The 23,978-nt window shown below is 29.2% G+C and overlaps 1 protein-coding gene and 1 long non-coding RNA gene across 2 annotated transcripts; one reads left to right on the top strand and one right to left on the bottom strand.

The window, feature by feature from the left end:
• Nucleotides 1-11,657: 11,657 nt before the first annotated feature.
• LOC120089269 (uncharacterized) lies at nucleotides 11,658-13,598 on the bottom strand. Its single transcript, XM_039046688.2, has 4 exons — nucleotides 13,081-13,598; nucleotides 12,704-12,847; nucleotides 11,968-12,123; nucleotides 11,658-11,817 (listed from the first exon to the last, which is right to left on the bottom strand). Exons 1-4 carry the CDS (start codon nucleotides 13,498-13,500, stop codon nucleotides 11,734-11,736), a joined length of 804 nt encoding a protein of 267 aa, XP_038902616.1. The 5' UTR covers nucleotides 13,501-13,598; the 3' UTR covers nucleotides 11,658-11,733.
• A 6,631-nt stretch (nucleotides 13,599-20,229) lies between these two features.
• Nucleotides 20,230-21,776, top strand: LOC150033160 (uncharacterized). Its single transcript, XR_016523954.1, has 2 exons — nucleotides 20,230-20,362; nucleotides 21,353-21,776. It is a non-coding gene; the product is annotated as an uncharacterized LOC150033160 (long non-coding RNA).
• Nucleotides 21,777-23,978: the final 2,202 nt, after the last annotated feature.

Below are 23,978 nucleotides of genomic sequence, written 5' to 3'. Positions count from 1 at the left end.
ACTCGATCTTGTCCCCAAAATGGTAAGCATATTGAGTCGGCGAACTGGCAACTCTCACCCATACAAATCAAAGGACATTCCCTCATGAACAGAAGTTCATAATATACTTAGAGACTAAGTTGCCTAGGTCATCCAATTGAAACATGAACTTAACTAGTAAACGGTGTTACAAGACTCCATTTCGAGATTCATGGCTTTGATCCCTTCATCTTTTTCAACATCCTATATTGCCTTATTGTAAGACAATGGATCCTCAGCATCATCGTCAGCTACGACTAAAACCATGAATTAAACCTAAGTGAGCGTTCATGTCTTTCTTATTTCTTTTAGTTCTAATTTCTCTTTAACTTTTAAAAAGAAACAACTAAAACCATTGCACACAGCGAGGTGTTTATAACATTTATAAAGTAACCTATGTGTCATGCTTCATTCAATTCCCGGTCATTACTATATATAACTTTTATATAACGCATAACAACCAAGCAAACATGCTATCATTCACCCTTATACTATAACAATTATAATATAAAGATGATGCATGTCAATCCTTTTTATGCATGCATAAATATAACTCTTATATAATATGATGCATGAGCATGCTCTTACATAATTAAATCATGCTTCTCAAAACTATAACAATTACAATAAAGAGATGATGCATGAACATTGCATAACCTAAGGTGAAATTTACTATATGTTTATACCATATGACATATAAAAACATACATCGCATGTAATAAATAAAGGATTAATGGACCGAGATGAGCCTTTACAAAAAAAAGGAATGAAATAACTCTATCTATTACATTTTTCATCGAGCAAACCGGTTCACAGGCGAACCGGACCTTGAACCGCCAAGAGGACTGCATCGTGTAGTAAACGTCGTAGGTAGGCGATCGTCCAACACGCACTAAATGATAGAAGCAAATTAAACGATTGCGTAGATGACAATGAGGCTGTGAAGCCTGATCGTCTATGTGATCGCTTAACACGGCGACAAGTAAACGATTTATCTTGTGTTACTAAGCGATTGTTTAGTCAGTTATTAAGTGATGAAGCTTGCTAACCTAAATGATCGTCTAGTGAGTATTCGCACGTTAAACGATATGTGAGCATCCTATCATATACACAACCCGATACTCAGCGATCGCATACCCGATCGTCAACACGATGCGATCAACCCTTGATCGCATATCCCATCGTTTAACCGAAGTGATCAACAGCGATCACGTACCCATCATCTGCACGATGCGATCAACAGCGATCGCGTACTCCATCTTCGTAGAACTGACGCTTACACCGATATTCTTCTTCGAATGACTCAAAACTTCAAACAGAATTTGAATACAGACTCGATAAAGATTATTAATGCCCAAAAATGCAGAGGCTTTTACAAACAACCGCAAATGTAAAAGATTTAAATAAAACCGAGGCTAATCATCCACGAAAACATCCATTAATTCGCACATCCACAGCAATTTAACAATTAAACAGTGTAGAAATGCACCCACCAAGAACGTAAATGTCATTTCGTTGCAACATATGAAATCGGAGTATCAGAACCTGTCTCTGATACCAATTGAAGGATCTCTTACCAAAGAGTTCCATGAGCGCATTCGGATCGCTCCAATTTCATGGTGACTGAAATACATCAAATACGTTCAAACGCACAGTTATGCAAACAAATAGTCAACTAAAGGCATTCTTTAAACAAAAATAACGAGGGAGAGAGTTCACATACCAGTTGAAGACAGTCTTCAAACTTTGGAACTCAACGCAGCGAATGACCTCTACCCAATCAACAACGCCCAGTAGATGAGTCGACAATAAAAGCATGAACAACCGCAAGAACAGGATCGCAACAGGGACAACACCACCAGAAAAAAGCCCCAGGTATTCTCGGCGTGAAAACCCAAAGCGTGGTCTTTGGTGAGTTTGGTAGAGGTATGAGGAAGAACTGATCGTATAGGTGATAAGCAAGTGGGAGGGAAAAAGATGCTATCGTATAGCAAGATGCTTATCGTTTAGGAGAAACTACACGATCCTGTAGGTTTTATTGAATGATCGTTTAGAAAACAGAAGGCGATCATTTAGCAAACACGACACACTATACGATTGTTTAGGTAAGTTGACCAATCGTTTAGGACTTAGTGTGCGATCGTTTAGGCGCTAGGTAGACAATCGTTTAGGCGCAAAGCGACTATCGTATAGGCTCTCGAGAATAAGCGATCAATTACGTTTTCACACCAATGCGCTCCTCGATCTTTTTCCAGACGAACGATTCAAAATGAAACAAATTTCATTTTTATTCATCGGTTACAATAACCGACGTTGTTCCTCACTAACGCACATCCGAGCGTGGTTTTGGGTTAATTATCATATAATTAACCAATTAAAATATTAATAAATTTAATCATATTATATTTTTAACCTATAGTTTGATATCACATGTCTACTATAGTAATTTCTCCTCTACTTGATATAATTCATATTTATATTTAAGTTCCTCTAAAATAATGTATCTCATACATTTAGCCAATTATATCATATATAATTAACTAGTTCAATTATATCGTATACAATCGAACTTCCTCTTGTCAATTTGAACATTTCAAATTAACCCAAATACTGATTCTCGACTTTATCTAAGCTGGGGACCTAATGAACCTGTGGCTCAAAGCTCTAAGATCCACGATCCACGATCCGTTAACTGTCAGACATTCCACTAAAGACTAACAGCAGAACTCTTTTTACCACAAATATATTTGTGTCCATCGAATATAACCAATCATGAGTACAATGACCTTTCATAGATGCTCGTAAGTACAGCTAGGCCAAATTACTGTTTTGCCCCTGTAGTTACATCTCACTCCTTAAGTACCACTGATTCCTCTAATGAATAATATAACATAGTTCAACTATGTATGAACACCTCTAGAACCAAGAGAAGGTGTGTGGCGCCACATCGTTCAAGCCTCGAAATCAGCCCTTGAGGGAGCTATCTATCTACTTACCCCTGCCTCGGGGAAGGAGTGAATTCCATCTTGTGTAGCTAAGTTCCCAGCTCCCAAATCAGACGAATCCCCAAAATGGTAGGTTTAAATCGACGACTTGGCCACTCGCACCCATACAAATCAAAGAACCGCCTTCAATGGCAGGGGTTCCCAACTCCCTCAGGATTGAGGTCATGTTACCTATGATCATCCTAGTGAAGTGAAGTCTCTAGCATAAACGGTGTTATATAACGAGACGTTAACACTTCTTGGTCAGGTCTTATACAAACTCTTTGTATAGGACACCCCCGCTCGCATGTCCCCAACACGAATGATCAGGATCATACCATCTATGACAAGTCACAACACTTGTGACCATTCCACAAAGCGGGTCGCATCCGTAGTTACCAGGATAAGGTTTCCCTCCTATATCCATATAGTACAGACCATTTTGGTTATCACTCAAGACATGATCCACTTGTATGTCACCACATACATGCTTGAGTCACATACAGATAACCAGGGACTTTATGTTTATTGGTTTGTGGTAAAGCAAATAAAACATGCAACTAAACAAAAAACAAGATGTGAAGTAAATATCATATATTATACAACACAAGCGTTCGTACAATCTGTTTACAAACTACAGGACACAAAACTTTAGGGCATTAACCCCAACACAACCTTGTAACCCTTGAACTTTTCAAGGGCTTTAAACTTATGTTGCATTAAATAAACATAACCATATATGGAATAATCATTAGTGAAAGTGATGAAATATTCAAACCCTCATCTTGTCTTAACATTCATCAGATCACAGAGGTCTGAATGTACAAGCTCTAAGGGCTCTTTGGCACTATGATCTTTTCAAGTAAAAGATCTTTTAGTCATTTTGCCTTCAAGACATGACTCACATACAGGTAAAGAATCTTCTTCTTGAAGGAACTCTTAAGACAAAGAACCAATGAGCGGAAGCAGATCGTTCCAAACCCCATTGTGAAATAACAACAACATTTACAATCTAACATAGGACAGTTATGCATTAATGATTAAATTACAGCATGCTTTTAAGTTAAATATAAAAGAATCGAGTAAGACATACCTTTGAAGAACTTTTTCTCAACTCCCACAATCCACGATCAAAGAGAGAGATTTTGGAGGGAGGGAGTTACATAACTCCCTCTCACTTTTATTTTAAAATAAAATATAAAATTATATATCATATATCAATATATATGTATATAATTATATAACTAATTATACATATATTAACAGCTAATATATATAATTAACTTTATGTTACATCAAATATAACATAAAGTTATTAATCTCTCATAAAATCTATAGCATTTAATATAAATCTAATTCATATTAAATTTTAACCTATAGTTTTTATATAAATCAAATTCATATAAATTTATATTTGAATCATATTCAAATATTTATTTCCTCTCAAAATAAACTATATATTATAATGTATTTGATATATTATATCAATTATATCACATATAATTCATTTAAATTAATTATATCATATATAATTATTTCCCTCAATTATTTGAACAATTCAATTTGATTCTCAATTATCCCAATTGAGCTACCGAGGGAACCTTATAGATCTATAGATTGAAGCTCCAATGATACTTGAATAATTAATTGAACTCTTTTAATTAAATTACTCAACTTCCATTAATTGTCGATCATTCCACTAAAGACTGACAGCTACATTCTTTGCACTATAAATATATTTTTGTGTCCATTGGATTTAACCAATCAATAGTACGATAACCTTTCACAAATTGCTCGTAAGGCCAAAATTACCATTTTTCCCTTGTAGTTACGTCTAACTCCTTAAGTACTACTACTTCCTCTAATTAACAATAAGTCATAGGTCAACTATGGCCAAACCCCTCTCGGGCCAAGAGAGAGTGTGGCGCCACATCGTTCAAGCCCCGAAATCAGCCCTTAAGAGAGCAATTTATCTACTTACCCTGACAATAGAGTAGGAATAAATTCCTTCTTGTATAGTTGTGTTCCCAGAAATCCAATCAAACGAGTCCCCAAAATAATAGGTATATTGAGTCGGCAAACTGGCCACTCTTACCCATGCAAATCAAAGGACCGCCATCACAGGTAAGAGTTCACAACTCACTTAGGATTCAAGTCATGTCATCTATGATTATTCTGGTGAAATGTAAGTCTCTATTATTAACAGTGTTATATAATGAGACTATTCATTTCATGGTCCATTCTTATAAAAATCCTTTCTATATAGAACACCCCCGTTCACATGTTCTACATAAATGATCAAGATCATATCATTTGTAGAACTTTACAACAATTGTAACATCTACAAAGTAGGTCGTATTCATAGTATCACCAGGATAAGGTATCCAGCCTTATCCATCTACTATAAACTGTTTAGGTTATCACTTAAACACGATCCATTGTATGTCTCCACGTACATGTTTAAGTTACAGAAGATGCCCTTGGATGTTTGTTTATTGGTTTTGTGGGTTAATGCTACTAAATTTCAAATAAAATACCTCAAATTTTATAAATAAACTGTTTGTACAATATAATTACAAACTACAGGACCCACGAGATTTAAGGTATCAACCCTAACAATGTCATGGTTAAGACAAATCTTATTAGTAATTGTTTATTTGACAAATTTGTAAGATTCAAACATGTTTCGTGGATATTATTTAATGTTGTAGACATCTAATTAATTTTATCAGTTTTATTTTAATTTATTTGATATCTGTAAGATTCAAATAGGTATGACATTTGTAAAAAAACGGATATAATATTTAGTAAATAAAGAAAAAGTATATTTTTGACGCCTAAATATATAATCCCGACGATACAGGCATCGGAAAAAAGTGTAATTTCATGTTTTTCCTACCTTTTTTCCAACACTAAAATAGGTCACAATCAGCAAAGGTAACTATAAAAAAGTTCAAGATAATCTTTGTCGACTGTCAAATTATAGATTAAGCGTTGGGATAAGTAACCATCTCTCGACACTAAAAGAAAGCATCGGCAGAAGCTTACTTCTCCCGATAGTGAAAAATTTATTTTCACCATTGGGAGAAATACCTTTTACCGACGGTTTCATTTAGGGTCAGCAGAAAGCTTCTACCCTTGTTTCGTTGTGAAATCTTTTTTTCCCCAATGACAAGGCTTTTTTGGGTCAAGGAAGGTTTCCCCGACGATACAACCAACTGTTGAAATTTCGTCATAATAGATTGTCCCAATGGTGTTTTTTACCCTTTTCGATGGTTTTCGTTGTCGGCAAAAATCAAATTTCTTGTGGTGATAGATGAAATCAAATAAAAAGACTGAGGAAGAATCATGACCTAGAACTGGGAGGAAGAATCTATCGAGCAAAAGATGAAATGAAAAATAAGAGGATGAGAAAAAAAACTAAGAAAAATCCCAAAAACTAAGATGAAATCTAAACATACCGGAAAATCCCAAATGACGAGTAAAAATCCCAAATTGCAAGCAAAAATTGATGGACGAATAGATGAGAAAATCAAAATTATATATTCAACCACTTAGAAATCGATCGCACAAAGAGATGAGATGAACATCGTTCGTTCTTCAAATCTCGTGGAACATTGATGAAGCTGTGAAAAAAGAAGAGAGAATCACGCAGCACATTGATGAAAATGTGAAAAAATACTTCCCCAAATATCATGCTTGGATAGTTTGCTCTTTTATGTTAAATGAAGGATATTTTGAGGAATAAAAATAAAATGGTAACCGAATCTTCCCTAAATATTCTAAATCTGCAATTAGTTTTAGAAAATGCTACATAATTGGTTATTCCACTACACATTTCTTAAAAGCTATGTCAAGTGAGTGATTGTCAGCCCAAAGGAAGGCTTTCACTTGATAGGGTTGGTTGTTAAAATTTCTTCACCACATTGAGAGTATCATTTGCAAGTTGATAATTGGTCCAAAAGAAGGCTATCAATATTGTGTTTGGTATCTTATTATCCTTATAAAGTTTAATTGTAATGTTTTTTTTAATACGTTTAGTTTGGTATCAAGTTTTTTTATGTTTCACTAAAGAAATATAGATTCTCTCAATCTTAGTCAGATTACTTGCTCTTTACGTTGCATCAAGGACAAGTTCAACTTAGTCTTAGTATATATTGATGATCTAATTATTTTTGGTGATAACTCTTTTGTTGTTGCTTCATTTAAGAAATATTTAGGTGAATATTTTCACATGAAGGTTTTAGGTACTTGAAATATTTCTAGGCATTGAGGTTGTTCAGCATCCAGAAGGTATTTTTCTTAGTCAACAAAAGGACATTCTTGATATAGTTTCAGAAGTGGGGATCTTAGGAGCTAAACCTACAGGATTTTCAATTGAGCAAAATCATCGTCAAACTCTAAACGATATCAGCGTCTAGTAGGAAATCTCATATACTTTTCCTTTATGCAATGTAATTTAGCTTATGTAGGTGCACATTTTAGCTCAATTTATACTGGCACCACGACAAGAACATTAGGTTGTTGTTGTTCATATAGTTTGTTATTTGAAATCTAGTCTGGGTCAAGGAATCTTTCTTCGCTCCATTTGTGATCTCTCCCTTTCAGGTTGGTATGATTTGGATTGACAAGTTTTCCCTTTACTCACCGCTCTCTCATTGGTTGGATTGTCTTTCTTAGTGGTTCCTCTATCTTGTGGAAAACCAATAAGCAATACAAACGATGTCTCATATGTCGGTAGTGGCAGCGTATCACTCCATGACGTCTATTAGGCATGAACACAAGTGGCTTAAAGCATTACTTAAGAGTCTAGGGGTGGATCATCCTCCATGCCAACAATTTATTTTGTGATAGTTAGTTTGCATTAAATATTGCTCGAAATTATCCAATTTTTCATGAATGCACAAAGCACGTTGTGGTATTTTCACTATATATTCAAGACGTTATTCAAAACAACATCATTCACTACATGTCATGCTGCTACAAAAGAGTTACTTGAAAATATTTTTACAACGATTTATTTATCTTCTTCACAAGTTAGACATTTGTTATCTTCATGCTCCAACTTGAAGGAGTATTTGGAAATATATTTTGATATAAAATTTATATATTTTTCTCATTTATTTATTTTGTTATGTATGTTAATTTAAAATTAAGTCGTGTATATTGAAAACTCATGGAAAGAGCTTGCCTTGACACTTTACCATTCTAGAACTGACAGTGGAAGCTTTTAGATAAGATCTTCATCATCTCTATATGTAAAATGTTTGGTGGTTGATCATAATTATTGTAAGATATTTATGGGGTATTTGTGTTTGTGAAAGAATTAGTGATTACCTACGCAAAGTACCAAGTTCTTGTTTCTCGTCCCATTTTCTTTAAGGAATAGAATTTTTTTTCCTTTTGGCAAGTTGGTTTTCTGTCAATCAATCGGCCGTCATTATATGGCCAAAATCCATAAATCTTCCATCATGAAAAGTAATTATTGTCATCTTTCATCCAACGCATGATTTAAATTATATAAATAGTGAATGCCACTTCTACAAACTAGTGCTTTTTAATTAACATATAAGTGAGGTTAGACCAAACTTACGTGTTCATATGATCATCATTTGGATCTCATTTGAGAATTATTTAGTTTTAAAATTGAAATTTATATGCAACTCTTTTCTACCCCTAAATATTTAATTTTGTTATTCCCTTTCAACTAATATTTTTAAAAATCAAATCAATTTTTTAAACTAAAAAACGTTTTTAAAAACTTGATTTTTTGTTTGAAATTTAACTAAGAGTTCGACTATTTTACTCAAGGAAGATGAAAATCATTGTAAACAATTAAGAGTAAATTTAATTTTTAAAAATCAAAAACTAAAAAACTAAGATCATAGTTTCATAACCATTTCATTCTTGGATTTTGGCTTTTTGTTTTTTAAAATTAAGTCTAATTTCTCACATTTTTTTACCATAATTTGCATTTTTCTTAAGTACAAGAGTTGAATTATTAGCCAAATTTCAAAAACCATAACAATTTTTTTAAAAAAACTACTTTTTTTTTTCAAAATTTGGCTTGATTTTTTAAAACCTGAGTGAAAAGTAGATAAGAAAGCAAGAAATTTAGAGATTGAATGGATATTTATAAGCTTAATTTTCAAAAATTAAAAATTAAAAACGAAATAGTTAACAAATGAGATCTTAAATGATTAACAAATAGAGCCTTGATTTTTCATTTTTATGGTTGATGAAAAGTTGGGACGTTAAATGATTAACAAATGGGGCCTTGATTTTTTTTTTTTATAGTTGATGAAAAGTGTCCTTTTTTTCATGTAAATCTTTATGATGATTTTCATCTTTCTTTAAAAAAAAAATTGAAAATTCCTAGTCAAATTTCAAAAAACAAAACATAAATTTTTTTTCCAGTTTTTAGAACTTAGCTTGATTTTTTAAAAACATTTGGAGAAAAAATGTAGATAACATAACAAAAAAGGTGTGTGTGTGTGTGGGGATATACAATAGCTCATTTAAAAAAGTGGGGTTACTATTCTAGTGAGTTGGATATTGACAACTCCTACTACGAGCTAGGCTTAAATATGATATTAAATTTTTGTCAACATATTGACATTTTTACATTTTTTTAGGTTCGAGATTGATGATGAATCAATATTTCCATTGTATCGTAAATGGGTCCATTAAACATTAGAAGTAAACAACAAATTAATAACAAGAATGTAAATATATAATATTAATATTAAATATTCTAACTTATTAAAAAAACATAAAATATTTATTTATTAATTTAAATATATTTTTATAAATTTAATGTTCGACAATCAAAAATAACAAATCAAATAGTTGTCATTAAGTAGCTCAAAAAAAAGAGTGGGGTTACTATTCAAGTTAGTTGGTTCTTGACAACTCCAACTATAATTTAGGTTTAAGCATTGGTACTAAATTTCCATCAACATATTACACTTTCATGGTTAAACATATCAATATGAGGGATGAATCAATATTTTCATTGTATTGTTAAAATATTTATAAACCATAAGAGTAAGCAACAAATTACACAAATGTGAACATGATATTAATAATTAAATGTTTTAATTTGTTTAAAAAAAATTAAAATATTTATTTATTAATTTAAATATAATTTTTAATTATTCGAGAAATATCCATCGAGTTCGACAATCGAAAACTTTGACTTATAGAAGCCAAACACATCATAGCCAAATCATGCTCCACCACTCCATACCATACTCTCATATATACACACTAACAAAGTTGGGCTTATATATATGGATTTTCAATGGGCTTGAAACTCATGCAACTATCGATTTACCACAGATTTGTATGTTATTGTCTATTTTAAACTTTATATCAATAGAAATATTGTCTTTACTTGTATACGCCCGAAATTTTTAGTTATGCATCTATTCATTTATGTTTGATGTAAGATAATGTTCGCATCTTCGACATTAAGATCTCATTTGAAAGAGTTCGTTTTATCTTTTATTGGTGTAGGGAAAAGAAAAGAATCTGTTTGAATTAGATGGCTTCTCAACCACCAAATTAACAAGTAGAGAAAGAAAAAAAGGAAAAAGAAAGAATCCATGAAAGTTTCTTTGTAAAACACATCAAGAAGGCCAATAAGTCACCCACAGAATGGGTCACCCACTTCTCAAGGCTCTTTCTTCGTGCCGTCATCCCAAAACCCTAATGTGACCCCCCATCACCTTTTTTTCTCAAATCCCCCCCTTCTAAATTTCACATGCATCCTTAATTTTGAGGTCAAAATTAGGGCCAACAAATCAAACCCACTTACAATCTTAAACTGAATTTTAGTTAGTTTTAATCACACCCCCATTATTTTTCCAATCTTTAAACACCATTAATTAATTTTCCATTTTAATCCATCACTTAAACTTCTATAATCGTTTAGACCTCGTTTAATGATTTTACTTCGTTTTTTATTTTTTATTTTTTAAAATCAAGTGTACAACTATCAATTTCATCTATTGATTTCTATGTTTTATTCTCACTATTTTAGAACTGTTTTCAAAATCCAAGGTTAAAAAAAAGTAGTTTGTAAAACTTTTGTTTTTTTTTTTTCTTTGGAATTTTAGTGAATTCATATGTTTACATAGAAAATATGAACATCATGATTTTAAAAAATGCGTGAAACAAGCACAACTTTCAAAAACTAAAAATCAAAAATTAGATGGTGGTCACCAAATGAGATTTCAGTTTTTTACTATTAAAAATTAAGCTTATAAGCATTGCTATACATTTACATATATGTTTCTTTATTGTGATATCTACTTTTTTTTAATAGGTGTTTTAAGAATTTACGAGAAAAAAATAAATAAATAATATTTTATTAAAAGATGTATATGAGAAATATACAACTAAGAATAGAGCAATGGTAGCAACATCATGAGCATGAAAAAGAATATTGGATTTAGTTGATCAAATACCAAAAATCAAATAAAATGAGATCTTAATTAACCTTTTTTGTTTTGTTTTTTGCATATATATTTATGATTAGGTAGTAATTAGCAACTCATGGGAAGCTTGGTCAAACTCCAAAGGGACCCTGACTAGCAACACACACAGAGTCAGAGATTACATAAGCACATCTTAAAAAGCAATCAATTTGTTGAAACCCCACCCCAAAAAAAAAGGTCATTTTTAAATAGTTAGTTTATTTTACACGAGTAATAATTTTTTACTCAAATTACATTCCATAATTTGTCACATAAGGTAAATACATTAAACTTGCTGCCAATTCTTGCAGCCAGCTCTCTTCTTCTTCCTTGTTCTGTCCAAAAAAAAGAAATTGATTAGGAAATTGGCCAACCCATCTGATAAAGGTCTAATCTTTATGAAGAAAAACATAAAATAAGTAAGAAAATAGTTAAGAAAAAATGGAAATTAATTAAACAGTAAAAATTTGGTATGAGGTTTTTACCATTTGATCTCTTTGTTTAATTAGGTTGTGAGTGGGGGTAGTTAATTTGTTGGTTTTGAGAGGGATTTCATCAGTGTCACAAAGTTCATTATTGTTGCGAGCAAATCTTCCTCGTACTCTTGTTCTTCTGTCTGCTAGGGTTTTCCTACATGCATACTGTAAAAATAATAATTTAACCATGAGGATTATTTCAAGATCGAGAGAAAAAAAATAAGAAATTATTTTAGACCGTTTAGTAATCATTTCATTTTTTGTTTTTAGTTACGATAATTTGCACATTTCTTTAAGTACGAGAGTTGAAATCTTAGTCGAATTCTAAAAACAAAAACAAGTTTTAAAAAATATATTTTTTAGGCTTCGTTTGGTAACCATTTTTTTATTTTTTTTTTTAATTAAGCATATTTTTCATCCACATTTCTTACAAGGATTTGCATATTTCTTAAGTATATTGGTTGAATTCTTAGTCAAATTCTAAAAAGAAAAACATCTTTTAATTTTCAAAATTTGGAGGTGGAAGTAGTATCCATAAACTTAATTTTCAAAAATAAAAACAAAAGTAAAATGCTTACCAAACAGGATCTTAGTTTTCAAATTTGGACTTGATTTTTTAAAACATTAATAAAAACAAGACAATAAAGTAAGAAATTTATAGGTGAAATAAGTGTTTATAGACTTAATTTTCACAAATAAAATGATTATAAAACGGAAATTTATTTATTTTGAGAATTATTAGGACCTTGATGGTTTTGTTGAAATTTCTCTGGTTTCTCTTTTTCAAATATCTGACAATCCTTTCTTTCCTTTCTTCTTCTGAGTAGCGACTTGCCACCTTAATATTTGTTTCTTCCACTCCTTGCATTTCATATCTACTCTGACTTCCCTGCATACCAAAAAATTTCAACTTCCTTTAACATATATCGAAACAAACCAAAAAGTCATAGATTTGAATTTTCAATTGACGATAATTGTCTATTATACGTTTCACTTTTCGACTAATTTTCAAATCTTGAAAAATATATAAGAGTTATGAATACGAATAATATAATATAACAACGGTGTATAATTTATCAGTTTAAGCTTTTGAATTTTCTAGACGCATTAATTATCAATTACCCAGGTGTCGCGGTATAGGGGCTTCAATTCAGGCACAAAGCCTAAGAACTCCTCGCTGTAATTGCATGTACCAGGAACTTGTGGTTGATTGTTGCTGATTAAGCTATGAATGTCGTACGTACTCATCGTGTTAAACTCGGGCAACGACGGGACGGCCATATCAGAGACCGACCCATATAGGTCAGGATACTGCATTGTTAGGAGGGGCGATAGGGTATCAGACGAGGATTGCTCGGGTGACACGGTTTGATCAAAGGAAGGAACGAAAGTTTCTTCCCTTAGAGAAAAGTCGATATTGTTGTTGTTGTTGTTTCTAAGGTCACACATTCCAGTGTCTCCAACAGCCATTAATAGGCTCTGAAGATCAGAAAGATTGTTGGGATAAAGAAGATCAGAGTAGAAATGAGGAAATGAAGCCATTGAAATTAAATTAAAGATCTCAAAGAAGAAAGAGAGAAAGGGGAAGAGAGGATTCTTGGGCTCTCAATAAAAAAAATTTATGCTTTTTTCTTTAAGCCAATGCTTTTGTTAATGCTTCCAACTTTTATAGACAACAAAATATGAAAGGGAAAATTTTTTTTTATTAAAAAAAAAGTGGCCTTGACTAGGGGTAGGGCAGCTCGGTCAGCAGACCGTAAATTCGCATCATTAATTTCCCTGTTCATTATTCACTCAAATTTTCCAAAAAAATTCCAAAACATCACAGGAAATACTTCTTCCTTTTCCTTTGGTTAAATTAGCAAAATAGCACGAAAATTTGGGTAGGTTTCGATTACAAATATGTTAAAATATCATTTTTAGTCTCTAATTTTTAATTTATTTAATTTTAGCTATACTTTTTTAAAGGTCTAATTTTAGTCCGTGTACTTATAATAAATCTTAAATTTAGTCTTTTAATTTTTATCAAAATTTACTAAATAATAATAATAATTTTCATGGAAGAAAATATAATATGTGAATATATTTTCAAAATTTAGGGTGAAAAATACTAATAAATAACCAAAATATTTTTTAAAAAATCAACAATAAACAAGTTGTAGGGGTTAATTTTAAGATTTTAAAAAATATATATATAGAGACTAAAGTTGAACATTTGAAAGTAGAATAACTAAAAATGAACAAACTTTAAAACACATAAACCAAGATAGTATTTTAATCTATATTATTATATTAAATAGCTTTGAAAAGTTTCATTTTAATACTTTAAATTTGGGAGTGTTTTAAAGTAAAATGTATACCCTTTGAAATTTTTCTACTAAAATGATGAATAAAAAGAAAATGTACACATGATATTCATTTACAACATTATCCATTTAAACTGACGTATGTGCCAATAATGTATAAAAATTGATTTGGTAAATGAAATTATAAATGAGTGTTAAATGATATATCTTGCGTTAAAATAAATGGTACGAACAATTTTAATTTTTATACGGTTGAAATTGAGTTGTAAACAAAGTTACAAACTCTTTTCAATTCGGTCATTTAACCACCAAGTCAATTTCTATTCTTGAATTTAATGAGAAAAGAGGAAAAAAAAGTCTATAAAGAATAGTTTAAAATATTTCAAAATCTGGTATAACAAAAATTTACCAACCCTAAGTACATGAGTTTTTGTTCACCGAATCGAACAAAAGAATCGAGTTGGTAATAAACATAAATATATATATATATATATATATATATAGTTCAACTAATTAAGACATTTTTCGAATCAGAGGCTAGGATCTCCGACAGATCATATTCTTGCCTATAATATATATATATATAGAAAGAGTGTAATAATTAATGTGTATTATATTAGAGATAATTAAGAAGAAAAATGAAATGAAGATTTATATTAGTAAAAGAGAAGGTTAAAGAAGAAGCCTGAAAAAAGGGGCAAATGACAGGCCTCGTGCGAATAGTATTCTTGTAGTACTGATTAAAGTGCCCTATTTCAGACAGACTTAAGTACTTCTAAAAGAACTCAACCCTATTCTCTTTTTTCATTTTCTTTTTCAAAAATAAAATAATACATACATATAGAGAAAAAAATATATCAAAATGTTATACTTTTACTTCTTTAAGTTTTGAGTTTGATTTCAATTTAATATGTAGATTTCAAAATATTACAATTTTGTTTTTGAGATTTGAGTTTTGTTTCAATTTAATTCTAAAGGTTTTCAAGATTTACACTCTTAACCTCGGTTTTTTACTAAATATTCTTTCTTTTTTTTTTGTCTTTAGCATTAAAGTATATCAATTAATTTAAAAGAATTAGAAAAATTACAATTAATTAAGTTTCACTATTTTTCATCACTATTAAAATTAAATTTTAAATTTTAATTTAAAATTATTTTAAATTAAGTAATAGATATTGACGTCAAAGACTAAAACTGAATATTTTGTGAAATTAAATCATCGTTAAAAGTGTAAGTCGTGAAACCTTGGGACTAAGTTGAAGTAAAACTCAAATCTCAATGACAAAATTGTAAAGTTTTGAAACACGGAGATTAAATTGAAATCAAACTCAAAACTTAAGAACTAAAAGTGTGCCTTTTGGACAAAAAATTATTTTTTTGATAAATTTTCACAAATAAAAAAAAATGTCAAACTATTTATAGAAATAACAAAAAAATATTAATAGACACTGATAGACTTCTTTTAGCATTAGTATCTATTAGCGATAGACTTGTATCAGTTTTTATCACTGATAGTATCAATGATAGACTTCTAACAGTTTCTATCACTGATAAACATTGATAGACTTCTATCCGCCTCTATCGATGATAGACTTGTAATAGTTTTTATTAATGATAGAAGTCTAACCAGCATCTATCAATAATAGAAAATGATAGACATTGATAAACTTTTATTACTTATAAATGCTGATAGACTTCTATTTTTAAGTTTCTTTGTGATAGATATTGATAATAATGTCTATCACAATTATAATTAAATTTTGCTATTTGGGTAAATATTTTTTCTTATTTTTCTATTTTTGAAAATTCCCCTATTTTTTTTTTTTTGTTGAAAATAAATAAATATACAAGAATCTAACACATGGGTTTGCCTTTGCAACATACAAGATATCAAAGTACAACAATATATCCCCAAATCTGAAGGCTTCTTTCTTGATTACCCATCATTTTGTTTATAAAAATATATATATTCATAGCATTGCCATTAGATGATAAAGTGATGAAATATTCCTTTAATTGGCAATTCATGTCCTTGTTTTCTTGAACATTTGAGCATTTTCAGATGTCCTTTAGAGGATTGATTTGAATTTAGTCTTTGGCAATGACAATAGAATTGGGTTCTCTATACTATTATTTGATTATCTGAAAAGGGTTTGTCTTAATTCTCTAATGAATTTGCATGTGCACTGACCAAAGCTTTTGAATGGGCTGCCTATCTTTTCTTGTCTTCACCACAAAAGAGAACCCTAAGACACCATTATTAATCAAAACACACACTGTTTGGTCTTCATATCTCTGTTGTTTTTTCTTTCTGAAATAAAATGAAAGTGTTTTTGGGTCTTGGGGCTATTTGGGAAAAGGAAAACTTTAAAAGAGGAAAATGAATATGTATACTTACAGTTATATCAGTGTAAAGTTATATCCCTTTTGTATTTGTTTAGTGTTGATAAGATATTCTAATTGGGCTAAGGGCTAAGATGTAATATTACTTTAACTAAATTATCAGGTCTATGTCTAATATTCAATTTGGACCCTTAGCATTTTTATGTTTCTTTTAAATATATATATTCAACTCAAAAATACTCTGGATTTTCAAATGTTTCAAAGTATCTTTAAACTTTTTAAAAATAAAAAATAAAAGTTCAAAAATATCATTATAGATAGATGTATACTTTAACAAAAACCGTTAATATCTCGTTGCAAAGATGTCTCTGAACTTTCAAAAATTGCATTATTACCTTTACTTTTTTTATAATAAAAAAATGTTCTTACCGTTTATCTACATCTCATTATCTCTGTTTTCCTACTTCAATTGATCTATGTATCCAACACTTCTCTATTTTCTCTCTTTTTTCTTCTCTCTTCTTCAACCTTCGTTATCTAAAAAAGAACAAAATTTGTCTCCTTCAATTAAGATATATAAACAATAGGTATAAGAAGAAAAAAAATAATTGAACTGTTGAGAGACCTTAATTAGGACCTAAATATTTTAACAATAATGTTGTACGTTAGGAGGGTGTGTTAATAGCCAAATAAGACCTTTTGTATTTGGCTAGTTATCATTTTGGTAAATTTTAAGGAAAGATTTTGATTTTGAGATTTTTTTTTTTTTAAATTTTGTGGGATTATACTTGATGTTTTGGCTTATATTTTGTTACTAAGAAAGTTTGTGTAGGAATTAGACAAATGAGAAAAAAATGAGAATATCTAAATAAATAAAAAATTAAAAAAAATGTATCTATATAAATTGTTTGAAGATTGGTTCTTTTCCAACTCAAGATAACTTCAAATAAATTGATCACTATATTAATGGTAGGAGCGTTTTTTTTTTTAACTTTTTTTTAAAGGTTAATAGTATTAATGCAACTTTTGAAAGTTTAGGAATAATTTTTAAACGGGGTATTAATAGATTTCGTCCATGCTCTAACGATAAGGGTGTTTTTTAACTAAGCGTTTTTTAAAGTTTAAGAGTATTATATATTGAAACATTTTGAAAATTCTAGAGTATTTTTAAAACAAGATACTAACAGGTTCTATAGAAAAAGCTAAGTAAAAGTAGTTTTGAACCTTTTTTTTAAGTTTAAAGACATTATTGAAATTTTTTTATAGTTCAAGAGTATTTTTAACACAAAGTATAAAGTACAAAGTTCAAGATAATTTTTATAACTCATCTTGAAAAAGATTACTTCCACATTAAAAGAATGAAAATGCAAAAGTGTGTTGTGTATTCTTTATATATATTAGTTTCAATGTACTTCACAAGTCTAAAAGTTTAAAATATATTCTCAAAGTTACCAATGTTATTTAAAATATTCTTAGTTTGAAATTTGTTTGAAATTTATTTGAAGAATGGTTGAAGTTCTAAAGAAGATTATTTTTATGTTTTCGTGTGTTCGTAAACATGTACAAAAAGTCAAATTTAAAGGAGAGAAGAAATTATACTTTTGATCTCTAAAGTTTCATCAAACTTGTTTTTTGAGTTTTGAATTTTTAAATTCAACAACTTCATTCTTTTGATTAGTATTTGGTAACATTTTTAATACTTCGGTCAATATTTTTGTTAATTAATAGTACTATAAAGTTGTATTTGGTAATTTTTTTCGTTTTTATTCAAATTATAAAATATTTTTTTAAAAAAAATAATTCATATATATAATAAAAAAAATTAAATAACAAATGTTTGTATAATTTGTTTAAAATAAAAGTACTTTTTGATATAAATTTGTTTTTCTCTTTCCATCTCTATTTCCTCCCCTCTTAAATTTTTATGAGTTTAAAAATTCAAGGATTAAAATGTAAAGGGGTTAAAATGTAAAGGTGTATTTGGAATACATTTAATTTAAAAAATAAGTCATTAAAAAAATTAGAGTGTTTGACAACCATTAAAAATAATTTTTGAAGTGTATTTTAAACCATATTTATCAAAAGTATTTAAATAAAAGTGAGTTTTTTAAAAAAAAAAAAGAATTCTCGGGTCAATCCAAATGAGCCCTAAATTAAACCAAGTACCAAAATATAATTTTTCTATTAAAAAATAAATAAAAATAACTTTTGTTTTACTTTATTTTTGAAAGAGTAGGTGGGATAGCCTATTTATATTCTTTTCAAAGAACTTCACCATTCTTAAAGTTCCATAAATATTCTAAAAGCTACAGATTGATTTTAAAAAAAGAAATGTTCTTACTTTGGTATTAAAACATAAATCCATCACACACATTATTTTACGTATCCTTATATGAAAAATGTGATTGATACTCTAGCATACTTAATTTTAATTTCATTTGGTTGTTAGATTTCAAAATATTGCATATTTATTTTTTAATTTAGTTTCTTTTTTATTCTTAAGTTTCAATATTTTATTCTATTATCCTCGAGATTCTACGAATGCTCATTTTTTGTTTTTTGGTGTTAATTTTAGTTACTTAATTTAAAATAGTTATGATTTAAGAACATTTAATTAGTTTTAATAGTGATGGGAAATTAGAGAAAATGAATTTTAAATAAAATTTATATAATTTTTTATAATTAATTAAATATATAGTAACATCAAGAATTGAAAGTGAATATTAAATGAAAAATCAAAGGTAAAAGTATAAATCTTGAAGCTCTAAGAACCAAATAGAAACAAAACTTGAAACTTAAGAGTAAAAAATACAAAGTTTTATAATCTATGGGCCAAATGGAAATTAAAATCAAAACTTATAGGTAAAAGTCCAACATTATTTTAAAACCTAGGGATTAAGAGGATAAACTAGACTCAAAAGCTTGAGACAGGTATTTCCCCTTTAATGAAACTTATATATAGCAAAATTACAAAAAGAAAAAATGTCTTTGAATTTTATATTTTGTGCCAAAAATATCCTTAAACTTTTAGAAGTTTGAAAAACATCCTTAAACTATAAAAATAGTTCAAAAATACTATTAACATTAGTTTTGAATAGAAACCGTTAGTATTTAGTTTAAAAAATACCTTCAAACTTTCAAATTTTCAGAAAATACTCTTAAACTAAAAAAAATAAAAAAAATACTCTTACTATTAGTATATGAACAAAAATACATTTACTCAAAACTAAAGTTGTAAGTTAAAACATAAAATCCCAAAAAAAATTAAAATCTATATTTCCCCTCAAAACATATGATGTAGCCTAAAAGAGATAAAAGGAGAATTCTCTCTAAGAATCAAGATTGTTGATCTTTTATTAGAATGAATGATGTATTTCATACAAGAGGGGAAGTTCCTATTTACAGAGTTTTACTACAAGTGGGGGTAAAAAGGGAACTAACCTAGAATACTACCTAATTGCCCAATTAACCCATATTCTTCTTACATTTCTACCCCTCCAAAAAGAAAACTTGCCTTCGAGTTTAAAAAAGAAAAAAATTATGAAGCAAACAAAGAATGAAATAAACTTGCTCAAGGAGTATGACCAAACTAACCTCCTACATTTTGAACAAAAATATTATGATCAAAGGTACAAATTCGAGACAAAAAATCTAATATTGTCACCAAAAGATGAACTTCTCTCGGGCATAAACCCAAAAAAGATGTTTTCTTCAAGCTCATCCAAAACCGTATTCAAAGAACCAATCACTAAAAGGTTACCTTCCAAGGAAAATTGTTCAAGAATCATGTCTTCTTTATCATTCGCTTCAAGTTCTTTGATAGTTTTGTGATCCATTTCCACCGCAATCAGTGTGTCATTGTTCTTGTTCGATTTTTGCTTAGTGTTTGATACTTCTTTTTCATCTTCTTCATTGGATTTTTCTTCTTCATTTGAAACTGTTTCCATAACATCTTCAAATTCTTATTTTTCTTCAATTTTATCTTCAAGTTCTCTATTTGAAAATTTTTCAACCGTGATTCTTTTGTTTTTTCTTCAGTATATAAAATCAATTTATTCTTGAACTCTTGCAAATGAATTGATAGTTGATCAATATGTTGAGTCATTTTTCCTAATGAATGTTGGATTTCTTTTGTTGTTTTCTTTATTTCCTCCAATGCTACAAGATCTGAGTAGTCATTTTGTTGGATTCTTGAATATGTTTTAATCTCATGATGGGTATAGGACTCATCCATTGCTTCTCTTGAATCAATCTTTCTTGATCGTGTTTCATAACCAAAAGAGTAATTTCAAGTTTTGAATGTTTTTCTTGGGCTGTAAAAATCCATTCTTGATGATTCTTGATGATTCTTTAATTCATCTAACTCCCCATCTTTATGTTGATATCTTGAAAAATGGGTTTGATTGGATCTTTGGGCCCTTTTTCGATATTGTCACCTTCTTATTCCGTCCCAAATTGCCCTTGATACATCATCGGAATTACTAGAATCACTAGAATCAAATTTTCAATGTGGATAATGATAGGTTCTTTGAGAAAATCGAGCATGGGCAAAATTAATTTGTTGAAATTCTTCTTCAGAATCACTTAAGTTAGAATTTCAACACTCTTTTCTGAAGTAAATTTGATTTTCTTGTCCATACCAATTGTTGTATTCTTTCTTGGACGCCTCCTTTGGTCGATAATAGTCTATTCTTGCACAATTTTGAAAAATCTTTGGTTTCTTATTTCTTTCTTGGAATTTCAAGGTTTTCCCTTAATTAGATGTGTGATGTTTGGCAACAAGCACAACTCACAAAGCTCCCTCTTGTGATCAACCTCATCAAGGGTTTCCTGGTCTTCTACGGGGAACAGTCAATTTTGGCTCAAGCGGTCGCTCTGATACCAATTGATGTAGCCTAAAGGAGATAAAAGGAGAATTCTCTCCATGAATCAAGATTGTTGATCTTTTATTAGAATGAAAATGTATTTCATATAAGAGTGGAAAGTTTTTATTTATAGAGTTTTACTATAAGTGGGGGTACAAAGGGAATTAACCTAGACTATCTAATTACCCGATTAACCCTTATTCTTCTTACATCAACATACCAAAACAATAAGTAGTGAAATAAAAAAATGTATTTGGTACAAATTCGTTAAATTATTTAAGTCCTAAAATTTATTAGTGCTTCCAATATTATGTTTCTTCTTGTTATGGTCTACATACCTTAACTGAAGTGAATAATTTTATTTATTTATTTATTTATTTTTAGATAAAATGATATCAAATAGTTAAGAAAAAGAAGAGTAAGAGGGTAATAAAAAAGAGAAAAAAGTGGAAAATTTGAGGAGAGAATATCAATAGTTTTTGTTCATATATAACCGTAAAGGTATTTTTTTTAACTTTTATTTTTAATGTTTAGGGTATTTTTAAACTTTTAAAAGTTCATAAACATTAATGCCATAAAACACTAACAATTTACATCTAAAATTCACGATAAAGATTTTTGTTTTAACTCATTTTGAAAGTTTAAAAGATATTTTTTATACAAAGTATAAAGTATAGGGGTATTCTTTATAATTTAGTCGTTTTATAAATAATTAAAACGAGATGAAAGGTACATTTTAGTTTGGATTAATCAATCTAAACTTTTTTGCATTTGAATGCTTAAAAGTGCAAAAAAAAAAGTTTTACATTGATTAAAAAAGAAAAAAAATTCATAATATATTTGTGTCTTCATTAATACAAGAAAGTTTAGATAAAACTAAAAACAAAGTCATAAAAGCTTGTCCAACATAAACAATATCATAATATTGTAGAGAAATGTGGAGGGTTCAATATTCTTATCATCGAAGATTAAATTATTGATAAAGATCTCAAGATTTCAATATTTCTGTAAATTAAAGGAAAAAAAACTTATTTAATTTAATAATTAAGTTAATTTTACTTCCAAACAAAGTAAATCTTGTTACTAACATTATGAAATCATAGGGAAATTCTTATACGTAGAAAAATCTCAAAAATATTTATATTTTATAGCAAAAAATTATAAAAGCATTTTGTAATTTAAAAACTTTTTTGCTATAAAGTATAAATATTTTTAAATATTTCTTATATTTAAAAAGAGCGCTTATCAGTATATGTAAATTTTTTTTATTATTTATAAAAGATATCAAAGATGCCCATCAAACTTCAATATCAATATCAAACTCTCCTGGATATATCGACATATTCATAAGTATTTCAATCCTTGCTTATACCGAACATTAATGGTGTATCAACAAGTACTATTACAAGAATCTTTCCATTTCAAAGTGTATATCTAGAGAAGTCAGAAGGCAAGAGATAAATAAACATGAAAAAAATGCAAATTCTTGTAAAAAAAAGGGCATTAATTAGAAGTTCTGATTCACCATTCAAAGATTACATCCAAACAAAAAGGCAATACAAAACAAATCTGTACAATATTATCTATATTTCACCCTAAAGTTGCGAAAATGAAAAAAGGAAAATGCAACTTCTAGTTCTAACCAGGTGTGTCTGAAAGTTGGGTAACTTTCTAACATTTGGAATAAGATTGAAATTTTCTTCTTTTTTTTAACAATATGAACAGGATGAAGAGTTCAGAGGATCAGTTTCCATGTGTGAAGAAATATATTTTTTAAAAGATGATGTGGGGGTGACCGTCAAATCTTCTGGTTGTCTGAAAAGAAAGATGCTTTTAAAGCAAAAGCTACCAAGTATCAAAACCATATAATCATACATACAAACATATATACATACACACTCTTCTATGAGCGTACATTAAAAAATTTCGATTTTACCTTTCAACTTTAAAATTTGTTCTAAAAAAAGCCTTTGAAGAGTATTTTTCGTTAAAAAAAAAAAAAAAAAAAAAAAAAAAAAAAAAGGAAATTGATGCAATAACTAATATGTAGAAATTAGAAGGCATACATGATCACATCAAGTGTCAATAAATTGTGTCAATATCAATCTTCAATATAATTGTACATAATATCACATACACCTAATTCTTACACTTTAGCTACTTCATCAAATTCAAAGTTGAAGAGTAGAAATAAAATATTTTGAAGCATAATTGAAATATATCTAAAAAATTGAAGGGTATTTTGTATTATTCAACTTCAACCTTATATTTATGCCGAAAGAGAAGGAACAACTTGAGAACCTCAATCTTATCAAAACTAGTGACAGCCATTTTTGCAGATTCTTTTGACCAAAATCTTATCTTTCCGTCAGCCTCTGTGTTTTGCCTAAAAAGTAGAAAAATAGATGGAATTTGAAATATTTCTTAAAGCCTATGAGAGAGTATCAGGTGCTTCTGATTACCCTTTTCCATCCCATCATTGTACAAATCAGTTTTTTTTCTCTTC

This window comes from Benincasa hispida, chromosome 10 (genome assembly GCF_027475165.1).
Source record: "Benincasa hispida cultivar pf3 chromosome 10, pf3_genome.v1.1, whole genome shotgun sequence".
Lineage (NCBI taxonomy): Eukaryota > Viridiplantae > Streptophyta > Magnoliopsida > Cucurbitales > Cucurbitaceae > Benincasa > Benincasa hispida.
This window is presented reverse-complemented; position numbering and strand designations above follow the sequence as displayed.

Excerpts from the sequence above, each read along its gene's own strand:
- LOC120089269 (XM_039046688.2), bottom strand. The coding sequence starts at position 13,500 with ATGGCTTCATTTCCTCATTTCTACTCTGATCTTCTTTATCCCAACAAT. Across the intron at positions 12,848-13,080 it reads CCCTATACCGCGACACCTGG|GGAAGTCAGAGTAGATATGA; the intron begins GTAATTGATAAT and ends TTTGGTATGCAG. Across the intron at positions 11,818-11,967 it reads TTAAACAAAGAGATCAAATG|AACAAGGAAGAAGAAGAGAG; the intron begins GTAAAAACCTCA and ends TTTTTTGGACAG.